At 36.8% G+C, this 20,696-nt stretch overlaps 1 protein-coding gene across 10 annotated transcripts in view; it reads left to right on the top strand.

Moving 5' to 3' along the window:
* Positions 1-20,696, top strand: part of ARHGAP12 (Rho GTPase activating protein 12) — a 79,126-nt gene that overhangs the window by 49,161 nt on the left and 9,269 nt on the right. For 5 of the 10 annotated variants that reach the window (XR_011048529.1, XM_068404954.1, XM_068404956.1 and 2 more), the window contains 8 exons: positions 1,282-1,407; positions 5,023-5,097; positions 7,882-7,943; positions 9,589-9,670; positions 12,237-12,359; positions 17,122-17,226; positions 17,568-17,666; positions 20,237-20,345. Coding sequence is in view for 9 of the 10 variants with exons in the window: in XM_068404954.1 (XP_068261055.1) it covers positions 1,282-1,407; positions 5,023-5,097; positions 7,882-7,943; positions 9,589-9,670; positions 12,237-12,359; positions 17,122-17,226; positions 17,568-17,666; positions 20,237-20,345 (781 nt within the window). In the remaining variant the exon portion in view is untranslated. The remainder of the gene's footprint in view (positions 1-1,281; positions 1,408-5,022; positions 5,098-7,881; positions 7,944-9,588; positions 9,671-12,236; positions 12,360-17,121; positions 17,227-17,567; positions 17,667-20,236; positions 20,346-20,696) is intronic. The other 5 variants (XM_068404957.1, XM_068404955.1, XM_068404951.1 and 2 more) reach the window with 3 other exon arrangements.

Below are 20,696 nucleotides of genomic sequence, written 5' to 3'. Positions count from 1 at the left end.
TGTGAACCCTGTTCATAGTAAAATACAAAGCTAACACAAGCGTAGTGTCTGTCAAGTCAGTAGTAATGCTCGTTCTTTATTTGGGCAATAAATGTAACTGTGTTATGCAATTTAGCTTAAATTTAGCTTTTAGGTTATTTAGGTTAAACCTTGCCATGCTTCATTGGTATGTGTAGGTATAGGTTATTCTGCCTTTGAAGACCTGAGGCTCCAAGCTTACAGTAGGAATCAGAAACAAAATGGTAGATTTCAGTGTGCTTGCAAAGATTATTGCTTTAGCCTTTTGAAATGAAAAGGGCACTTGACTTTCCTTCCTTACTTCCTACCCAGGGAAGGAAGCAAATGCTGCCTTGTGTTTCTTTCTATGTGCAGATTTTAGGCTTCTGATGCTGAATAGAAAGAATGAGAATTTTAATGACTTTAAAAAAAACATACATTGATGTTGTCTTTTCTTGTTTGTATTTTCAGTATTAAACTTCATTTGAAATATATTTATAATTCTTTATAATGCTACCTGAGTGTTGGTGATGATGATTTAAAATGGTAATGCTACTAGTGATAAGTATGCTTCAGTGCTGAGGTCTAATTAAATGCTGGGTCCTTCTCATGGCCTTCACATTTTCTCAACCTGTACATCTTTGTATGCTCTTCAGTTATTAGAAAACCTATGTTATGATAAATCCATTCTCTCCTTGGCTATTACAGCTCTGTTGAGTCTTAAAATTATTTCCTGCTAAATATTTATTTTCTGTGCTTATGTACATTTGACACTAGCAAATCCTTTTGTAAGTAATTTGATGTGATTATTCTGAAAAAGCATGTCCTCACCCTCATGTCTCCTCTCCTAGACATCCCAAACCTTTGGGTCAAAAAGAATTGTATCCAGGCAATCAGAACTCTCAATCTAAATTCCTTACTGCAGGATAATAGGGTTTTCCGTTTCTTACACAGGAGTTGGACAGGTGGTGTAGTACTGTCAGCGGAATATGAAGAGAGAATGTTTAAATCTTGTATTTATCCTAATTCCTTAGGGGTTCTCAATATGCTGGTTGGTTGCAAAACCAGCAATAAGCTGTTGCACAAGAAATCGAACATCTATGGAGAGTATTGTCCAAACAGGCCAGTCTTAGTTACTACCTCAGAGAGGGCTACAGCAGTAATGGCAGTTCTGAAGACATCAGGAATCTGAAAGTTTGCGCTGTTGAGGTGTATGAATGGTATGTCCAAGTCTTGTTTGCATGAATTAGATTCTACTTATAGTTTGATTTTTCTCTTCTTTAGTATAATGCTTCACCACAGCAGCAGAGAGATATAATAAAGAGTAGGAGTCTGGACAGAAGGCTACAAGAACCAATAGTTTTAACAAAATGGAGGCACAGCACAATTGTATTGGACACCAACGATAAGGTAGGAGCAAGTTAAACAGCATGCTGGGATACCAACTGTTTCTGATGTGTGAAGTATTTAATCTAACAGAAATGAGTATGCATGAATTTCTGAAATCTCATTTTTCTTATATTCTGTTGTATCATCGTGTATAACATTCAGCAAAACCAAGGGCTGTTTGATAACTTTACCACTGTTACGTTGTGAGTAATAGCTCTTTTCATGTTATCCTTGAAGTATTTTAACAAGTGTTAGTTCAGGGTTTGGCATGTACAGCCATTTTACTTAAAATTGGGAATATCCCAATTAATTTTAGGCCGTGGGACATAATGAGGGTTTGAATTCAAGAATTATGGATGTGGGTGAGGTTCTCATGTAAGGTATAGTGGTATTTCACCTGTGAATGTTTTAATTGTAGGAAACACCAAGCAGGAATACACTTGAAAGTTTGCAGATGAATAATTGAAATATTCATAGAATTGAAATAAAAGTTGCACTTGCTAAAGTAAAAATTATGCTTTAAAGGTAGAAGTAGTAGTATTATATAGTGAATTTATCCCTTTGACTCTTCCGTTGATCTCCACTGTAGTACCTCAAGTAAAGAGGAAGAGTTGTGTGTGGTTACAGCAGGGTTGTAATATTGTTATTGGAGGACAGAGGAAAGTGCTGAAACACTTGGCTTTGATCCCCTGCAGGGCTGAGTTGGGAGTTTAGTCTGAAAGAGCTGCGGGTCAGTAAGAACAAAAGCTGTTTTCTGCCCCTTCTTAGGGCATGTTCTGGATAGTCTGTTTTGGGCTGTGCAGTAACAGGTGCTGTTCAAGCCAACAAGGAGACAGAGCCTCTCCCTTCCTCTCCCTCTGCCTGTCTTTCTCCGATTTGATTTTTATCCCAGCCATTCCTTCTTGTGCTGGGATGTTCTGTCCATGGGTGAGGAGAGCTGATGTGAGCTGAGTGGGGAGGAACGGAAATGGGTGTTGTAGGGTGGTGACTTGCTGGTTTCTGTAACTTCGCAGCAGTCCATCCCAGGATTCATGGAAACTGAAGTACTTTGTAATGCTGAAATCTTAGCACAGGCTACTCAGAATGAGATACCAGGAAGCGGCATTGTATCAGCCATTGTATCACAGCAAATTGAAGCTCCCTTTTTGTAAAGGTACAGGGAGAAATGAAATTAATGTACATTTGGGAGTATGGAGAAAAGCCGGTAAATGGGGCTGTGTAATCACAGATGTCAAAGACAAAATTAAATGGATGAAACACAGTAGTTGTAATGAAAATAGATCTGATGCCCAGTGTGTTACATAGTTGGACCTGTTGTTTCCAGTAGGTTTTAATGGCTTTCCTCATCGAAGTGGAGTATAGGAGAGTGGGTTGTCATGAGCTGACTTAGTTCATCAGAATAGGATTTGTTGGATTTGATCTTAAGCTTTTGAGCTGTCAGTTTAGAATATATTATACGTGGTACTGAGGAGGCAGTGGACCATGCTTGGCCGGAGACTTCATAACCTGTGTGCACTAGTTTAGCTCGAGCGATTCCGAGGTCCCTCTCCTGCTCCTTTCCCCTCCCTACTCCTCTTTCTGTACCGAGTGTGTTTTGTCCCTGCATGAGAGACAATCTAGGTGGAGTCCTGATAAATTAAAGCTGAGTGGACACTTCTAGCCTCATGTGCGGTTTACACTTCACAGGTATGAACAATTCTGTTGGACATAGCTTAAAGTTTTGGCCTCGCTTTTAAAGGAAGACTTATCTTTTTATTTTTTTGGCATAAGATTTACTTCCGTTATGGAACGAACTTTATGTAGTGCTGCACTGAATGAAGAAGCTCTTGTAAAACATTGAATAAGTGGAGGTGTTTCCTTTTCTTCAAGATGCAATGTTTGAATACCAAGACCTTAAAACCTGGTGAAGCAAACGTGCAAGTGTGCAAAGGCCTAGTGCAATAACCAAAAGAAACTGTATATGAGAGCCACATTTGCAAAGTCTAAGTCAGTAGCTTAAAGTTCCTTTAACAGCTTCAAAACATGCAGGCAGCATGCATTTTTTTTAATGGTAAGGAGACTATATAGTGCATATAAAGCACAATGTTAATACTTGGAGAAAATTCATGTGTAGTGGAGCAGTAAACTAGTGTTTTGTGGAAAGACAACATTTGTTTAGTGCATTGATGCACCTGGTTTATTACCACTGGCAGGCATACTGTTTCATATTCTGCTTTAAATTAGTGTGTGGAAAGGGAATAGTTCATGACTACAAATACTGGATTTCTTTTTCCAGAGTTGCTTAGTGTGTGAAAGTTATCTCAAATTCAGAATGAAATAGAAAGATAGACAACTGGTATTTGGCTGGATAGACACATCAACCCCAAGTTAGCTTTTTAGCTGACTCCTAGGGAAGCTGTTTTCTTTTTATTTTCCTTATTTGTATTTCCTGGAAAAGTAACTCAATTCTATGAAAATAGGGCAGTCAAAAGAGTGTTTGAAATGTGTCAGAGTGAAAGTATGAGTTGCCATGGCTGACAAGAATTTGATGATATCAAATGTATTTGTTAACTGTTTATTGGCTGTGACACATATCTGTATATAGCCATCAGCTAAAAAAATTTGGTAAGCAGAGGAAAAAATACCTTCCTGGGAGGGACAACATTGATTTTCTTAATTTGAACATTTTTTTCCCCCTACGGTCATCTGAAAATATGGAACATTTAGGCTGTTCTTAAGATTGTTGATGTTCTCTGTTATTACACTACTAAAAGAACTAGTGGGCCACTTCTGTAGGTAGATTTACAAGTGACTTTTAAAGCATGGGTGTGCAGAGTGTTATATAATGCTGGAAAAGCAAACTGAATTTGGGAGAGCTATCAAGGGAATTAAAAAGAGGGAGGGAGAAAAATGTGTTAACAGAGAACAAGTGATGTTTTTCTTCTGTTTGAAATTCTTTGCCGGATTTTCAAGCGGTGTATTTGTGCAAACCTATCATTACTTCAGAGGAAACGCACATGCCTTTTTTGTTCTAGATGGCAATTTTTCTAGTTATCAGAGTTTAAGTACTTTCTTCTTTTGATCATAGTTAACGTCTAGTTTAAAACAAACCCCTTAATCCCTAGAAATTTTCAGTGTTTGATTATAAGAAAATTAATGATCATGACTCACAAAAATTAATAGAGCTGGTATATGCTTTTCTACATGTATAACAATTAATTGTACTAATTTTGTATTTGCTAACCACACAGAGACATAATCTGGTCTTCAAAATCTTGGTATTTATTATATGGTGCCCTATAATAAGTTAGTATTATAAAAGTGCTTCATAATTTGATAGCAATGTCATACAAAAAAATCTGCCCCTTAATAAGGATGAAAGCTTTGCTTTGAGCTGATACAGTATTAACATTTTTTTTCAAATGGATGTGCTAATTAACCCAGTTTGAGTGTTGTCTGTAAATCTTGTAAGAACACTGTTTAGTAAGCAGGTTCATAAGATAGCTATCTGAGAATACAATGAATGCTTAAAAATACATTTTTTTAGTAATGTGTGAGTGTGTATAAAAAGAGAGAGAGAAAGTATCTTTAGGGTTAAAAAAATGAATAGAATTGTAAGAAAGATAATAACTTATGTTGCCTATTTGAATTTTATAGGAATCATCAGCTGCTTCTAAGGCTGGTTTTCCTGAAAATGAGTCCTCTCCTTCTTCACCAAAGCATCAAGCCACAGTCAGTATGCAAAGTGTTTAAATAGATAAGTAGATGTTGTAGAAACTGGGCTATTCATGATTAGAGAATGGAGAGTAAGCCTGCTTGTTAATGAGAAAAATAATGGGATAAAACTGTTTTAAGGCTTTACATTTTAAAAGGAATGCATTGCATCCAACCGTGCCTTCAGTAAGAAAGTAAATGTAAAGGTTTAAATACAACTTGGCGATAGGAGATTAAGTTAAAAATTCACTGTGGAATAAAGTTATGTCAAATTTTGTAGAACTCTGTTTACTTCTTCCAACAGTCATGTCTTCTCACCTAGCAACTTGGAAGGTAAAAGCAGAAACAAACTACCCCTCTCCAAGAATCTCTCACTGTCAGTAGTCAGTAATAGTTTGTAGTATTTGATATCTTTATTGTGGTTCGGTCTACTTGAAAAGACATAGAGGACCTGGCATAACTAAACTATGTCTTCTTGATTTAGTAGAATAACTACTGGAAGGAAAACGTAAGCTTGTTAAACTCGTTATGAATGTTTAACAGATTTTTTTGCTTCAGTTTGTATTTTAAATGTGATCATTGCTTTTTAAACAAGGGGAAATAATTCAAAAAATGAAGTTTTAAATATTTTTCTTAAATTTTGGAACTGTAGTAGAATAGCATTGAAATATGTGCCTTGATCAATTTTAGCGGCCCTTCAGTAGGTAGCTCAGAGCATTAAAGGCACAACTCCTGTTTCATTCTTACTCTGCACACAGAGGAATGGTTCTCTGGCTTAATCATTGTGATCTATTCTTACAACTCTTCAGTTTTCCACAGTAAAATAAACATTGTTTATTAAGCAGCCATAGTTGATAGCCTTATACAGAAGCAATTATTGCTGTGTGTATTCTAATTTCTTCAAATATAACTCGGACCTTGGATTATTAAAATTGTATTTTGTAGAAGAACTCACTTCTGCTTTAGATAATAGAACAAAATATTCAATTTTCTTTAGCTGTCCCCTGGGATTTAAATATTACAAAGAAATCTGGCGAATTGTTGTGTATTTTGATTCTTAACTTTCTACTTCCTTTTCTCTGATTACATGAATTTTCCCATTAGTACCCCCTAGTGTTGCTGCTAAGTAGGGCATTATGATACTTCTGACTAATTATAATTTGGAGCATTTCCACTGGTTCCACCATGAGTAATTTATTAAAATCATAATTTTTTTGAGAAAGTGGGCGTGAGTTGCTTAGTCACTGTGAAAGATGGTGACAGGCTGTCTCACTTATTAAAGCCAAAGGTTTGTTATATGAGTGCAATGCATAGGACTGCATGTGGTGGTCTGCATGGATCAAAATAAAGTGATCTAAAGAATGGGCTTTTTTTTTTTTTTTTTTTTTTTCCCCCCGTGGAGGGAAGGGGCTCATTTCTTCTATTGAAAATAAAAGCTTTCGAAAATCATATGTGTATCATTGGCTTGGGAAAGCATTCCAGCCCAGTGGAGATATTAGATTGAGTAAGAGTAGTAGTTACCATTAGTCTGAAATAACATCTGAACCACCAGCTAAACACTATTATCCTTGAAAACATGGCTTTTTTTTTTTTTTTTTTATTTTATGTGCTGTGCTTGAAACGTGGGTAAAAGTTTTAAGGTTCATGAAAACCAGATCTATATCTTTGGTAAGAGTGTTGTCACAGTATTCCAGCAAAAAAAATTCTCTTCAATATTGTATTCTGTGGTTATGGTCCACTTAAATTTGAGATTTAGAGGAGAATGCTGGAGAGAATATATCTTCTGTTTTCATTGGATCTAGAATTGAGGACATTTTTGTTATGATAAAACTAATTTGGATCCTTTCCCTAGTTGATTGTTTCAACTAATAGCTTAGTTCTTAAATCAGGAACTGTTACAAGCTGCTACTGAAAAGGAATTGATTAAAAAAATAATTTAAGATTCCTTTAGCACCATTCACTGGTAGGATAAGGCTGGGCTGACAGGAGAGAATGACAGAATTTGTTACTTCATCTTGAGAGTCACAACTGGTATAAATCGATGGTTTCCTGGAATATTTTTGCAAACATTCCTTTATATTATTTTTACATAGAAACTAGAAATATTCACTGCAAATATTTGAAACTTGCAAATACCCTTCTTGTTCAGCGGAGTTCTTTTTCCACTGTTCACTGACTGATCTTTGAATTTGTATAGAGGCATTCCAATAAAAATTATTTTCATCAACAAGACATAACTAAGTATTTTAAAATTCTAATATTTTGCTTGGAGATAGGAAAAAATAGGACATCAAAGAAATGTTTCACTCCTCTGTTTTTGAAATGAGTATGTTAATAGTTTTTAGACATTCTTGCCATGTTTTATTTAAAATATGCATTTATGTTAAAATAACTTGGAAGAATTTTATCAGAGAATTTAGCCTGTTTGATTGTCAGCCATCTCCCATTTTAGTAAAGGACACAAACATGAATGTGGTATTACACAAATCATTATAAATTTACGTTTAAAATTTCCACTGTCTAGAACCACAAATGATTTAGTTTGGCTTGTCCAAAGAACCTAGGCCTTGGAGAAGGAAAGCTTTTTACCCTCTGAATGGTAATGAGTACTTTCCCAGAGGAATTTTGATTTTGCTGATCTGTGCATATTTAAGTATACTTACGACAGCTTCTTGAAGTTATAACATGGGCAAAGATGGCTCATTACCAGAAACTGATTATTTGGGGGATAAAATTCAGTGCTGTGGTGGCAGTAGAAGCAGATTTTCTTCTATATTTGTTATGTCTTACTCTGTCTTACAGGGTCAAGAGAAGTATGGGTTATTGAATGTGACAAAAATTACAGAAAATGGGAAGAAAGTTCGGTAAGTCTTGGACTTCTAGAAGTACCTGTGCGTAAGAGTTGGTGCTAACGTATCTGACTTTTATATTAGAACAGCATACTGGGTTTTGCAATGTCTTACCTTTTGGCTGAATTTGCCTTAGAGGTTTTCCTGTAGGACACAGCATTTCCTTATCCCAGTGTGTTTCTCTGAGTGAACTAAAGATAATGGGCTTCAGAGAGCCAGAGGCTCATGTATGCCAGTGCTCCACATAGGGCAGTGATTCCATGAAGGTGTACTGATGAGAGACAGCTTTTTTAAATGGGAGTGATTTATTTATTCAAGAGAAAACCTGTATAGGTTATAGCCTGTGTTGTTCCTTGGATAGAATTGGTATAAGAGGGCCTTTCACACTTTCCCTTCATCTCCTTTAATTTCCAAGGAGCGTACATGTCATGTGCTCCCTAATTCTTCCTTCACTCCGCTTGTGAAGGGTTTGAAGCAGAATGTATCACCCAATGTTGGTCTCCCTGTAGGTGATGAGTGACCTCACAGGCAGGCATTTACATTATAAATCATAATGTGTAATCAAGCAATGCTGTCTAACGTACATTTCTGATGTTTTGCAAAGAGTCAGTGTTAAATACTGCATAAGTGTGGCACATCCTCAGAGTTAATTTAGGTTTACTTTTTACATTTTTTACTTTTAATTTTTAAAATTTAATCTTTTAGGTCTAATATAGTGTTACATCTAGTTCAGTGTTTCCCAGACATGAAGCATGCTTTTCCTGAGGATTAAATAGTCAGCACCCAGCTGATATTCCAGAGCCACCTTGACCTAGTCCAGTTCAGCTGGGCAGCAGATCTGACCACCAGCTTGGTTCCCTAGAGCTGCTGCTAAGAGCTTGGTAGGAAAGGGTGGACAGTGGCTCATGTAAGCTGCTGCTGGTACAGTACACTCTCACCATTTATGTTGCATCTGTTGGAATCATTGATCTGGATTACTCTGCTGCTGTACAGAAAGATGCAACATAGCCGTCCTGTCACTTTGAGAGCTGTTGAATAATAACTCATTTTTGGGCAATGGGAATAGATTGTCAGGGCTTCTCAGGTTTTTTTGTTGTGTTTTTTTTTTTTGTTTGGTTGGTTTTGTGTGTGTTTTTTTTTTTTTTTAACCTCAGGAGGACAGGTACTCAGGCATAAAAGCAAATAGACAGCTGGAACAACTAATTTGTTCTTTTTCTGCATTTTTTTTAGATGTGTAGCAAATATGTTATTGCCAGTGTAAATGAGCTTATTACGTAAATGTGGGACACTTGCATCTCAGTAGATGTGATCAGTCAATTTCAGAATTATGCAGTACTGTGGCATAACCTGATATGTACACAATAGGCTGAGTGTTCCAGATTAGCCCCTTTGAAATTATAATTGCATGGTGTTTCTCTTGGTGAACTGCTTCCACTACTAATTAGCTTTGTTTGATTTAGACTTTGATGGTCCGGCTGGGACTGTTAACATATGTTCCCTTCTACAAATATGATAGCAATTAATACTTACTGATGGCACTAATGACCACATATATGGTTAAGTATATTAACATGCCGGTCAGCTGGGCAACGATTATGGACAGTTTAAATATCTACTTTCAAAGTCAATTTCTCCTATGTTTGTTTACAAATATTTACAGAAAGAATTGGATGTCATCATGGGCAGTCTTACAAGGTTCATCAGTGCTGTTCACAAAAACCCAAGGAAGTGGAACTGGCTGGGTAAGCTCAGGAACAACCCCCACCCTCATTTAAGTGTTAATCACATAAAGCATAATAAATTAAAGCCCTTTTATTTTCAGGGCTTAAATAATGATATGCATGGATAATTTAGAAAAAATAAGTGTAAGTTAGCAGGAAAATAGTTTAATGTGACAATTATGATGTAGAATGAGAAGAAAACCAGTTGTACTTTCTTACATTTCAGAAACATTTTTGTTTGATAAGAGAAACTGATAAAGAGATATTCAGGTGCCCTGTAAGCTTGAAGTTTTTGCTCCAGGCCAAATATTTTTGTGTTCCTTACTAACGTTTTTTTTTGTTTTGTTTTACTGATCTTGGATATTTTTTCATAAACTCCAGGTAATTTTGAATGCAATACATGTGATAAAGAAAATAGTCTGACACTTGGCTTGTTCCGTTGGACTACTTGAGTAATGTAGTATTGTTGTCTTATCATTTAGTCTTTGCCTTGTTGGATTCCATATTTTGTTTTATATCCGCATAGTGCGTGACAAGTATTTGTATCTATTTTTGTGTCTGATGAAGACCTGAAGAGAAACATCACACTGATGATGATGATTATTCAATTTTTATATCATCTCTAGTTTAATAGCACTATAATTAAATTGGCTGTATTTATCCAGCTGCATTCCTACATTAATAGGTATAGAAATGGTTCTTGGCTTACTTACCTACTTTTGGAGGTCTGACATTAAACTGTGTGGATCTCCTATAATAACTAAAGAGAGGTCAGATTCAGTATTTGTTATTCCAGCAAAATTGCATCTTACAGATACATGCTATCTTGCTGTGTTTTGCTGATCTTTCTGCTTGGCTCACTTTCTCCTACTGCGCTTCTTTGTGGGTGGTGAATTGGTATTGACAATTCTTTTCCTAAAGCATTGAGTTCATTTCAGAGCTGTAAACATCATTTTTTTTTGCCCTTCTGATGCTGTAGAAGGGGTGGTTGGAAAAAAATGGGTGAGGACAGATAAACAATTAAGAGAAGAAGAGAATGGAAAGAGTCAAGTTGGGCAAGATGGTGAAGCAGAAGGAAAAGAGAAGGAAAAACAATAATGATTAAAGGCATGAGATAAGGTAAATTAGGCTGTCTGATAGGAAGTGGACTTGGTGACCTAAGGAGGTCTGCCCACACTGTACATATGTGGGGAGGGGAAGGGAAGGTGATGTGCATCAGAGACAAAGCACAGAAAAAGGCAGAGACACATACACCCCCCCCGCCCCGCCTCTCTCTCTCTCTCTCTCTCTCTCTCTCTCTCTCTCTCTCTAAGTTACTGACTTTCCCACCTGTAAACATTGGGATACTAGGTAAATATAATTACCATTATTCATCAGTGAGAAAAATATTTCAAATAAGAAAATGAACAGACCATGTGATTTTTTTTTAACATAACTTTGTTAAAAAAGTATGTTGAAGAAATACTGAAGAACCTTAAAAGGTTAGCTTTGAAGCAGGAAGTACTGGGATTTGGAAGATTTTAAAAGTCATTCCTTTACCTTCCTTCATGCCCTTCAGTCACTGTCTATTGTTTAGTCAAGTTCAATTTCATCACCCTGCTTCATAAAATGGAAAATTCGTAGCCATTCTGAGGTGAGCTTTGGTATTTAGTCTCAGTGCACAAAGAATACTGTTATTTTTGCAGCACACTAATATTAATGATGGAAACTGATAACTTTTGCAATTTACTTTTACAGCTAGGGATCCAGAAAGTACTTTAATTTTATAGGTATAAATATGCATGTTTGGAAAGTAAAACATTACGTCTGAGTAACTAACCAAGTTCCAAAAACTCGATCACAGCTACTAATACTGTTAATCCAAATGTAGCTGTAGATCAAAAACACATTATTTTAACTATACGTTGATATCATTAAAATATACAGTGCTACGTTAAGATACTCTTCATGAATGTACGATACTGTTATGAACGAACGTGTGTCCAAATGAGTTATCTATAAAAAATAGTCACGCAACTCTGCTTATTAGTTAGGGATACTAGTGTAAGTTGGGTTAAACCTTCCAAATACACTTATTTGGTGGGGAAAAAAAAAAAGGCATAAATTCTTTTGATAATTTTAAGTGGAGCAAAAGTATCATAGTCACAATATTTCTGTACGAGACTGTCAGGTATGCGTACTGTCAAGTATTGGAGTAAGGTCAGCAAAATAAATATCAACAGTATGAACAGAAAGTGAAATATTAAGGGAGAATGTCTTTCAAGGACTCTGTTGTACACCTGCATACTTGCAGTTGGTTTTGTAAATATGTAATTAAGTATTCAGCACACACTCTTTGTGCTCTCTGCGTAGGAAATTTTTTTAGGAGTGTTAAAAATTCCACCTCACCTCTCAAACTTTGATCTGTATCAGTATTTTAATAAGGTGAAGTCAAGTCCAACAGTTTGGCATTTGATAAGAATTACATTTCTTCTTCATCTCATGAGAAGAACTTTTATTTAGCATTTGTCTTGTGATTGATATAACCATATATTTTTTTGTGCATTGTTTTGTGACTTCATCACTTTTCTTCCTTTTTCTCATCAAGTCATTTTGCCAAGGGGGCTCAATTCCTGAGCTCTTGCTCTCGCTGCTTTCTTCTTGGAAAAATGCTCTCAGTCGTCGACCTGCTGTCACCTATGTAAACTCTGCCCAAGTTTCAGCTATCACTGTATGTTCCTGTTGCATGCCTCTTGTCACTGCAAGGCTATTTGGCAGTAATCGGGAAAGTAAATGTGAATTTTTCCAAAGTTTAAGTTTTGTCACTTCATATAACACCTTGTGTATCCTGTTTGCTGTTTTCTGAAAATCATCCAAGATGCAAATTAACACAAATATATTGCAGTAATCCTGTAATTGTTCTAATGGAACAAAGTAGAAAGAGTGTCTGGTTCATCAGTGCCAGAATTTTAATCCCAAAATTGCCTACTGTCTGAACCACTAGTGTCTTTACTAATAAACAGCATGATATAGTCAGTTTTTTAACAGATATTTTGTATCTAATTCTTTCTAACACAACTAACTTAGGATGTTTATAAGGTGCCTATGATGCCTTTGATACAGTGATGTACATGTTGTTAGTTAATTCTAGCCATAATTGGAATACCCAAAAATGTAAATGTTATGCATAACAAGCTGAAAGGGAAAGAGCTCAAGGGTGTTCTGGCTATATGCCACATACAGAAAGCTGATGTAAACTTGTGTAATTTAAGTATCTTTACGTATAATTTAAGCATCTGTAGTTAGTTGTGTTTTGAAGTGTATATGCTAAGCACAGAAGTTCTGCTTATCAGAAACTGACAAAATATTGGTAGCTAGTACAGTAATTTGTTGCTCAAGGTGGATGAGGAGGAATTTAAATAATGATACTACTGTAAGAAGAATCAAACAGGCTTGACTGATTGTATAACTGGTTTTTAATACCTCTTTCTCAGCACCCTTATCAGAATCAAACTAAAGCTTTCAACCAAAGCTAAAGTATTGATGATATTTAAGACTATTTTGGTATCTTGGCTGTATTTCCTGAAGAGTGGAGAGCAAACTATGTTCTGAGTTTAGTTAAGATTCCTGAGACTTCTAGGACAACCATCTTGATGATCACTGCCCCCCCCGATAGGGAGGAGTAACTGTGGGCTTGTTCGATTAACCTTGTACTAAAAATCATCCAACTGCCTTTTCTTTGTCAAATACATTGCTATGTATGTGGAGGCCTGGGACAGATAATTTATACACAATTTGGTATCCTTTAGAATGCTACTTTCTGTAAGGAAATCTGTGGATTTTTTAAATATGTTTTTAAAACAGAAATGTAAATTTTCAACTATTGAAAGCAGATGTCTCAAGTTTTGGTGCAAATGAGTTGTAATAGCAATTGCCAAATTTTAGCAATGGGGCTTCATAAAATACAGCAAGTGTTAACTGCTTAGAAGGATTCATCTGTCAACCTTCTGTAATAGGCACATGTGCTCAGTGTCAAGTACAGTGGTGGTAAACCAAAAGTGGGTGAACTTTTCAATTAAATGTCAAGGAAGCCACATGTTCAAGGTTCATCTGGCCAAACTCTGTTTACTGTATTATACCACTGTTTATAGATGAGGATGCTATATGTACATTACTACAGTTCATTGGTATTGCACAGCTGAGTATACAGGAGCTCAGATGGTGATTGTGAAAACTATTTGGCATACAAATACTTGTTTGAGTCCAGTTTCAAAAAACTTCCATCACTTTGTTATGACAATAAGTAGTATCTTGATATTTTTTTTTTTTTTTTGCCAAAGCTGTAAGTTCTCAAGCTCCCTTACCAGCCACAAAGGAGAATCTGTCCCCTCAGCTCTATTTCTGCAGTCCATCCATGGGTGTGGAGGACTTAGAGTTAAAACGTTCTACCCAACTCTAGTTAGAAAAAGAATTACGGGAATGGCAGGTGTCATTTGTACATCCAAAGTCTTCCAATACATAATATCCAGTTCTGTTTCCAAAGGATGCTGGAATGTGTGGCTTGTCTTGTGGAGGCTTCCAGGACTTGGAGAAAACTCCTGAAAAGTTTGAAAAGGCCTTCTATTTATTGATGTCAGCACACCTCTTCAAGGCAGTCCTTAAGCTACACAGCATCTACTATGTCTAAAGCAAAAAAAAAAAAACCCTGTTCTTTCAAAAAATTAGAAGTTATCTCTGCCATATAACTACCATAAGCACACCCCATGACTATGCTATTTTTCTGGAAAAAGCTGTCAGAAGTGACTCTAGGACAGCTTCATGTCTAGGACAGCTGTCAGCATCATGTGTGGACCTCTCTGTCTCGCACTGCTTTCTTTTCCAAACTTCCCAGACAGCTGAGGAGAGAAATCCAGTAAGGATAAGATGTCTGCTCAGTAAGCGCTGAATTTATCCCAGCTAGTGCTGACTTGGTAGTGCACTGTTTTGAGAAGGCAGACTTTATGTCTAGGTGACAGCAGATGCTAAAGAGAAGGGTTTTCTTTTTACTGCTCCCAACAAAACCTGCTTGCTTCAGGAGGGTTTGATTGCCTTTGGCTAACCTTTGTATGCAGAGCGTCTGAGCAGCCCTGGACAAGACTTGCTCCTGGAAGCTTTCAAGGAGGTAAATGGCTGTTGGCATCTTGTTTTCATACACAGAGGAGCAGAAAAGAACCTTGATAGGAAAGCTCATAGGAGAGCCAGCATGCTAAACTTAAATTTCCTTGAATAAAGAAATGAAGTTTGTGATGAGTATGTAACACATTGCTATATCAGAGGAGCTTTGCAGAGAGGCTGGATTGTTTGCATGTGTTTCCCCATCCTTGGATCTCACATGGTTTGGACACTGCTTGTGTGAAGGAGCAGGGGAAGACTTCTTTTTTTCCCCTCTGAGAAATTTAGCTTCTAGTTTTTGGTTTGTTCTGTGCTTCTCTGAAATGCTGAAGGGAGTCAGGCCAAAAGCATGGTAGAATGCAGAGGTGTTTGAGATCGTACTGCAGTCTGTTGGGGGGGTAGCTCAGCAAGCTCATGTATTGGAGGGCTTTCCTTTTGGTCAAAACGGCAATGGCTGTTACATTTTGTTGTTTGTTGGTTTCATCTGTTAGCAGGTCATCCTCCGTGCTTCTCAGCATCATCTGGGCAGTGTTTTTAACAGATCTCCCTGATCCTGCAGAGGACTTTGTCACTAGTCTCCTGCTCTCTCCAGTGCCAGAATCTATACATTAGGCTTCTGGGTTTTTTTTTTTTTCCCCCCAACGCGCAGCAAGATTGTTCTAGGCTGCCAGGAAGCGTGTGGCTGGGGCACTTTGGTCGTATGTGAATCTCTCTTAAATAGGCAGCTGCTGCTTAGCCACCCACAACTGTAAGAGCCATAATGGCACAGAAATTGTTCCTGTGAACTCCACTGCTGAGCTGGGCCTCTCTCAAAAGCTCTGCTATCATTAATAAGAAATGTTCTCAGATGAGGTATCTGAGAATTAAGTTAGAAAGCGGAAGGGTTTTTTTCCAAGTGCTAGTTGGCATTGGGTAAATTAGAAATATTGCCCTATTCTGATTTTTCATGGGTAAAATAAAACAGTTAAGATGCTACTTTCCATTCAACACTTAATTGCCCTTAGGACTCAAGGCAGGGAGATTTTCCAGTGGTAAACAGCCTTTCTAAAACACAATTAGCACTAATTGACATCCATGCTGGGAATTTAATCAGAAGCAGTGGTTCTGTTTTCTGAACTGTTTTTTCTCACCTTGGATACGGCTGTTCTAGTACAGGCTGGAAACCTCATGTTCGCAGCAAGGGGCTTGTGCTGGGGCTTATGTCCCCCAGAGCAGTCACACGAACAGCATTTGCACATCAAAGGCTTTTCAAAGAAATAGAAAAGAACCTTTCTGATGGATCAGATGCTACAAGCTTCCCCTAGATGTATACAGCATGAAATTTCTGTCCTACAACCAAGTGACTTAGAGCTTTCCCTGTCCGTGTTTTACTTATTTTACTCAACAGCTAGACCTTTTGTTTGTATGGGTCACTGAATTGGTTTCTTTAAAGAAAGATATTTCAAAGCTATGTGGTGTAGGTTCAAAACCTAGTAAAAGTACTTTATTTTAAGAATTTGGGATACCTAATATAAATGTAAAAGTAGTAGGTAAAAATAGCTCCCTGATGTTTTCGTCCAAATTGTGTGAAGGAGAAACATTTAACCCGCATTAACTTGTGGGTTAAATGCTTTTTTTATCACTTTGGTTATTTGCCGTTTATTTAGTAGCTAGATAGTGAAATTGAGTTCTGTTTACTTGCTAGGATGTGCTCCAGTGTTGCAATAGAAGCACTAAAGAAAAAATATAAAATAACGAGAAAAGCCTTGTTGAAAGTGTGTGTGTGTGTATATATATATATATATATATATGTATATATATATGTAGATGAAATAGTTTTTATCTTTTTGTAATACATATGAAAGTGCTCTTTCAGTGCAGGAGGGAATATGATTCCTATCTAGCAAAGCTACTATTTCTGGTTTGATTTTTGGTTTTATATACAACTGTTGATTAACTGACAGAATATTTCTTTTGTTCAATTACTTGCTAGCCAGTTTTGTTTACAGCTTGGGACTATTTTGACTAAAATCAAGCCACAATCTAATGCTGTATGGACTTTACCATTTGTGATAGGAAAAAAGCTCTGCCAGAATCTGGTTGGCATTTGAAGTTACGTAATTTTAAGGACTCTATGCTGAGCAGCTTTTAATAGGCATGTTTAAAGGGTGTTTTGTGTGTGGTTTTTGTTTGGTTTTTGTTTTCCTAGTATCATGCCTGTTGATTTGTGGCAAAATACTGTATTTGGGTTAAGTTGTATAGACTGTAAATAATGTATGTTCTATTTAGAGGATTGAAAGACTGTGTACCTGTTAGGAGTTTCTTTGTTTTTAAGTTTCTCATAATCATTCCTTTTTTTCCAGAAGTTTGGTGTCAATCAGTCTAAGCCAGAATTTACAGTGGATCTCAAAGGGGCATTGATTGACTGGGCCTCAAAGGACAAATCCAGCAAGAAGAATGTTATTGAGGTGAATTATTTTATTTAAATGCAGAATTATATCTACTTAAGAAATTTTCTCTCGACTTACAACCAAAAACTTTAATTGAGTTTTCGGCATTTCTTCCTGCTCAAACGTAGATGTATCTTAGTACCTGCAAGAAATGTCCATTTTTAATATGTCTGTATGGGATACGCTTTTAAACTTTAAGCAGGCTGTTATTTACTGTTTTCACTGCTAAGTGTTCTTGAGTGGCTATATATTATCTAACAGTTATGCCAGGGAGAAGTTTAATTTGATTTATGTAATTTCACTTTTGAATTCTAGTGTGTTTATCAATTCTGATGGTATCTGGTTTTATTTCTTTAAAGCTAAAAACCCGCCAAGGAACTGAGCTCTTAATTCAATCTGATAATGACAGCTTTATTAATGAATGGTATAAAGTTCTTAACTATACCATCAACAATCAGGTATGTGTTTGAATCATGAAGGCTCTATTTTCAAGGTAATGTTATTTAGTAAAATAACTGATGTAATGACTCCTAGTGCTTCACGTGCATCTTCATTCCCTGATTTTCTTGAGCATGTGCAGGAGGTTGAGGATATGACAGTTCCTAGTGGTGACAAGTGAAATATAATTAATAGCGGCAAAGGAAGAAGGATGGTCCACTGGATTAAGAACCAGGAGATGTGGGCTGACATCCAGCTCAGAAATGAACTTCCTTCTGTGGCCAAATACTTGTTCTGTCTCAGTGACCTGAAAGGTTCTGATAGAGAGGGAGTAAAGGGGGAAGGACAGCCGAGGGAGTGCTTCATGACATACATTAATCAGCATTTGATACTGCTATTCACTTAATAAGGCTGCACTAACATGCAAATTAAAAGTCCTGGCAAAATACTGTATTATCTCTTCTTATCAGACAGCATAATGCCAACTATTTAATCAACAGAAAAGTGATGAGGCATTTGCTCTTGATATTGCCAAACAAGATTTACCATCTTTGAATTCAGAAGAAGTTGGAGGAGATCTTGGAGAAAATATTCCTCTCATACTAAGTTGACTTCATGTCTATTCTTAATTTTCATGGTTACAGGCCTGACTGCTGCTCATAAGCTTCATTTATGTTGCTTTCAATGTTAGTCAGTGGCCTTCGTTTCTCTTAACTCTGATGGTGTTTTCCACCCAAGCACAGCAGGCTAATATGCATGCTTTAGTATCTTTCCGAGTGCTCATGATTTAGGCTCCTAATCTTCTGCTCTCTTCTGATATGAAAATGTCATGACCCTTAACCAAGCAAGGCAGTCACTCAGCGATACCCTTCTCCTGTCTGCCCCATGTAACGCAACTGAGGCCACTTTTTCCTTGCTTAAATATAAAGGAAGATGGAAAGGCTGAGATATAGCTAGGATGAGAGCAAGGTACATGTTAGGTTGAGGAAGTCAGTGGTGGAATAGGGAGAGTTGATCAGCACCCTGGAGGAAATGGTGGTGTATTACTGCTGGGAGCTGGTAGACAAGAGACCTAAGATTACAAGGGAAAAGTTTAAAAAGTACATTATTAGACTACCTGATAATTTGGAGCACGAAAACTTTGGCTACAAAAATCCATCAGATCTGAAGCAAACTTTTAATTTTGGGAATTTTATGGTAATAGTGGCTGTGAATCTCTTTCCCAGGACAGCTATGAGTAGTTCTAGTGTGATGAGATCTTCCTCAAAAGAAGGTATGGCTTAGATTCTAGCCTCTTTGCTCCTTCAAGCTGCTGTTGTGGCAATATGCTGTACAAGAGGAATAGCTATCTACAAAGGGTGTGGCTGCTCTTTTTCATGTACAGAAATTTCCGAGTTACTAGATTAGACTTGTTCCATAATACAAACTAGATTCCAGGTGATTTTTTTCCAAAGCAGTTAATGGTTTTAAAACTTATCAGTCCCAAAAAGCTTTGAAGCTTCTTGAAGAGAGCACTGTGCAAATGGTCTCAGTGGCAGAGGGATCCTTAGCAGAGACATTAATTGGGTAGTAGAATGTATTGATCTTTGATATGTAAAAAGGCTATCCAAAGCTTTTGAAAAGCAACAAGGAATTGAGGGTGTTTAAAGCTAAGGTTAGCCCTTCAAGTTAAAGTGCATCTTAGTTGATGAAGTCATGCTTCTGCTCATTCAGTGCTCTGGAGTACACAACCTTGCCTTATTTTTAAAATATCCTTCGTTGTAACAGAAGACTCTGTACAGTCAGATTTTTGTAAGTGCGCAGAAGTCAAGTTCACTTTAGTAGAAGCGAAGCAAGAAATATGCAGTTTTGGAAGGGAGTATGTTGCACTGAGACCAAAGGAAGTTTATTTTCCTGTTTACTGATACGTCTGCAGTCATGCATGTAGCGTAGGTACGAGGCTGCAGGTAGACAGTTTCACAGACTCTGGTATCTGCCTCCGCTCTACAACATGATCTACGTTTTCACTTGGCTGTGTTTAATGAGAACATGCTGAGAGAGCAATAACACAGGGCAAGGATTTTAGGTGCGGGTATATTTATTTTTTCGGAATGAATTCAGTGTATGTTTTGACAGTGGTGAAATTTTCCGACTGTTACTTCTATTTTCTAGTAAGAAAATTTTAATTAGAGATCAGAAATAGGGTAAATACTCTAGAAATATTTCTTAGACGCTATCCATCAGATACTTCTGTAGCAGACCATGAAATAGCTGATGTTTATCTCCTGGATTTGAAAAAGAAAAACATTGCTGTTGTTTATTGATTGATGTACTGAAGTGTTATCATGAAAGGCTGGTTGTGCTTTGGTGCCCAGCGAAACTTTATTGGGTCTTATGATCAAATAGTGTTTCTCAAAGTTATTTACTCTGCCAGTGAGAAAGGTGTAATCTCTAAAGATATTTTTAGAATCCAGAGTTTAGGAAAGAACCAACTGAATGTCATTATAGGGAAAGAAATGTATATTGTGGAACTGTCTACAGGAAATGTTTGTTAATGCTATATTCTATGAATTGGCAAACTGATCACTGTATATCTTCTTAAATCTAATAGGTAGTAGAGTCTGATGAAGCATTAGAAGATGATGTACCAGATTCTCCTGGGGTGGAAAAACAAGACAAAGAAAAAGAGAAAGAGAATAAAGACTCTAAGAAACTTCGCTGTGAGTTGAAAATTTTCCATTAATTGATTTTAGCAATGCCAATTTTTGTTTGCATCTTCAGTATTATGTGTAAATGGAGAGGAATTCAAAAGGACAGCTAGAAATGAAACTACTCAAGTTTGGAAACAGGCTTTGGTATAGTTCATTCTACATCTTGGTGCCAGTTAGTAAATTTTCTTCCATGTTTTATTAATCATACTTTAAAAAAAAAAAAAAAGTACCAAATGTCTTTAGGTCCTGCTGTATGGCACGTGAAAAACAGGAGAAAGTAGGCAGTGGTGAAACGGAGTATTTTCAAGATGTTGTCAAATGCACGGAAATAATTAGACGTTTGTGTTTTCTCTGACTTTT

The sequence above is a fragment of the Nyctibius grandis genome, chromosome 7 (assembly GCF_013368605.1).
Source record: "Nyctibius grandis isolate bNycGra1 chromosome 7, bNycGra1.pri, whole genome shotgun sequence".
Taxonomy (NCBI): Eukaryota; Metazoa; Chordata; class Aves; order Nyctibiiformes; family Nyctibiidae; genus Nyctibius; species Nyctibius grandis.
Note: the sequence above shows the minus strand (reverse complement) of the source record. Positions and strands in the feature narration are given on the sequence as shown.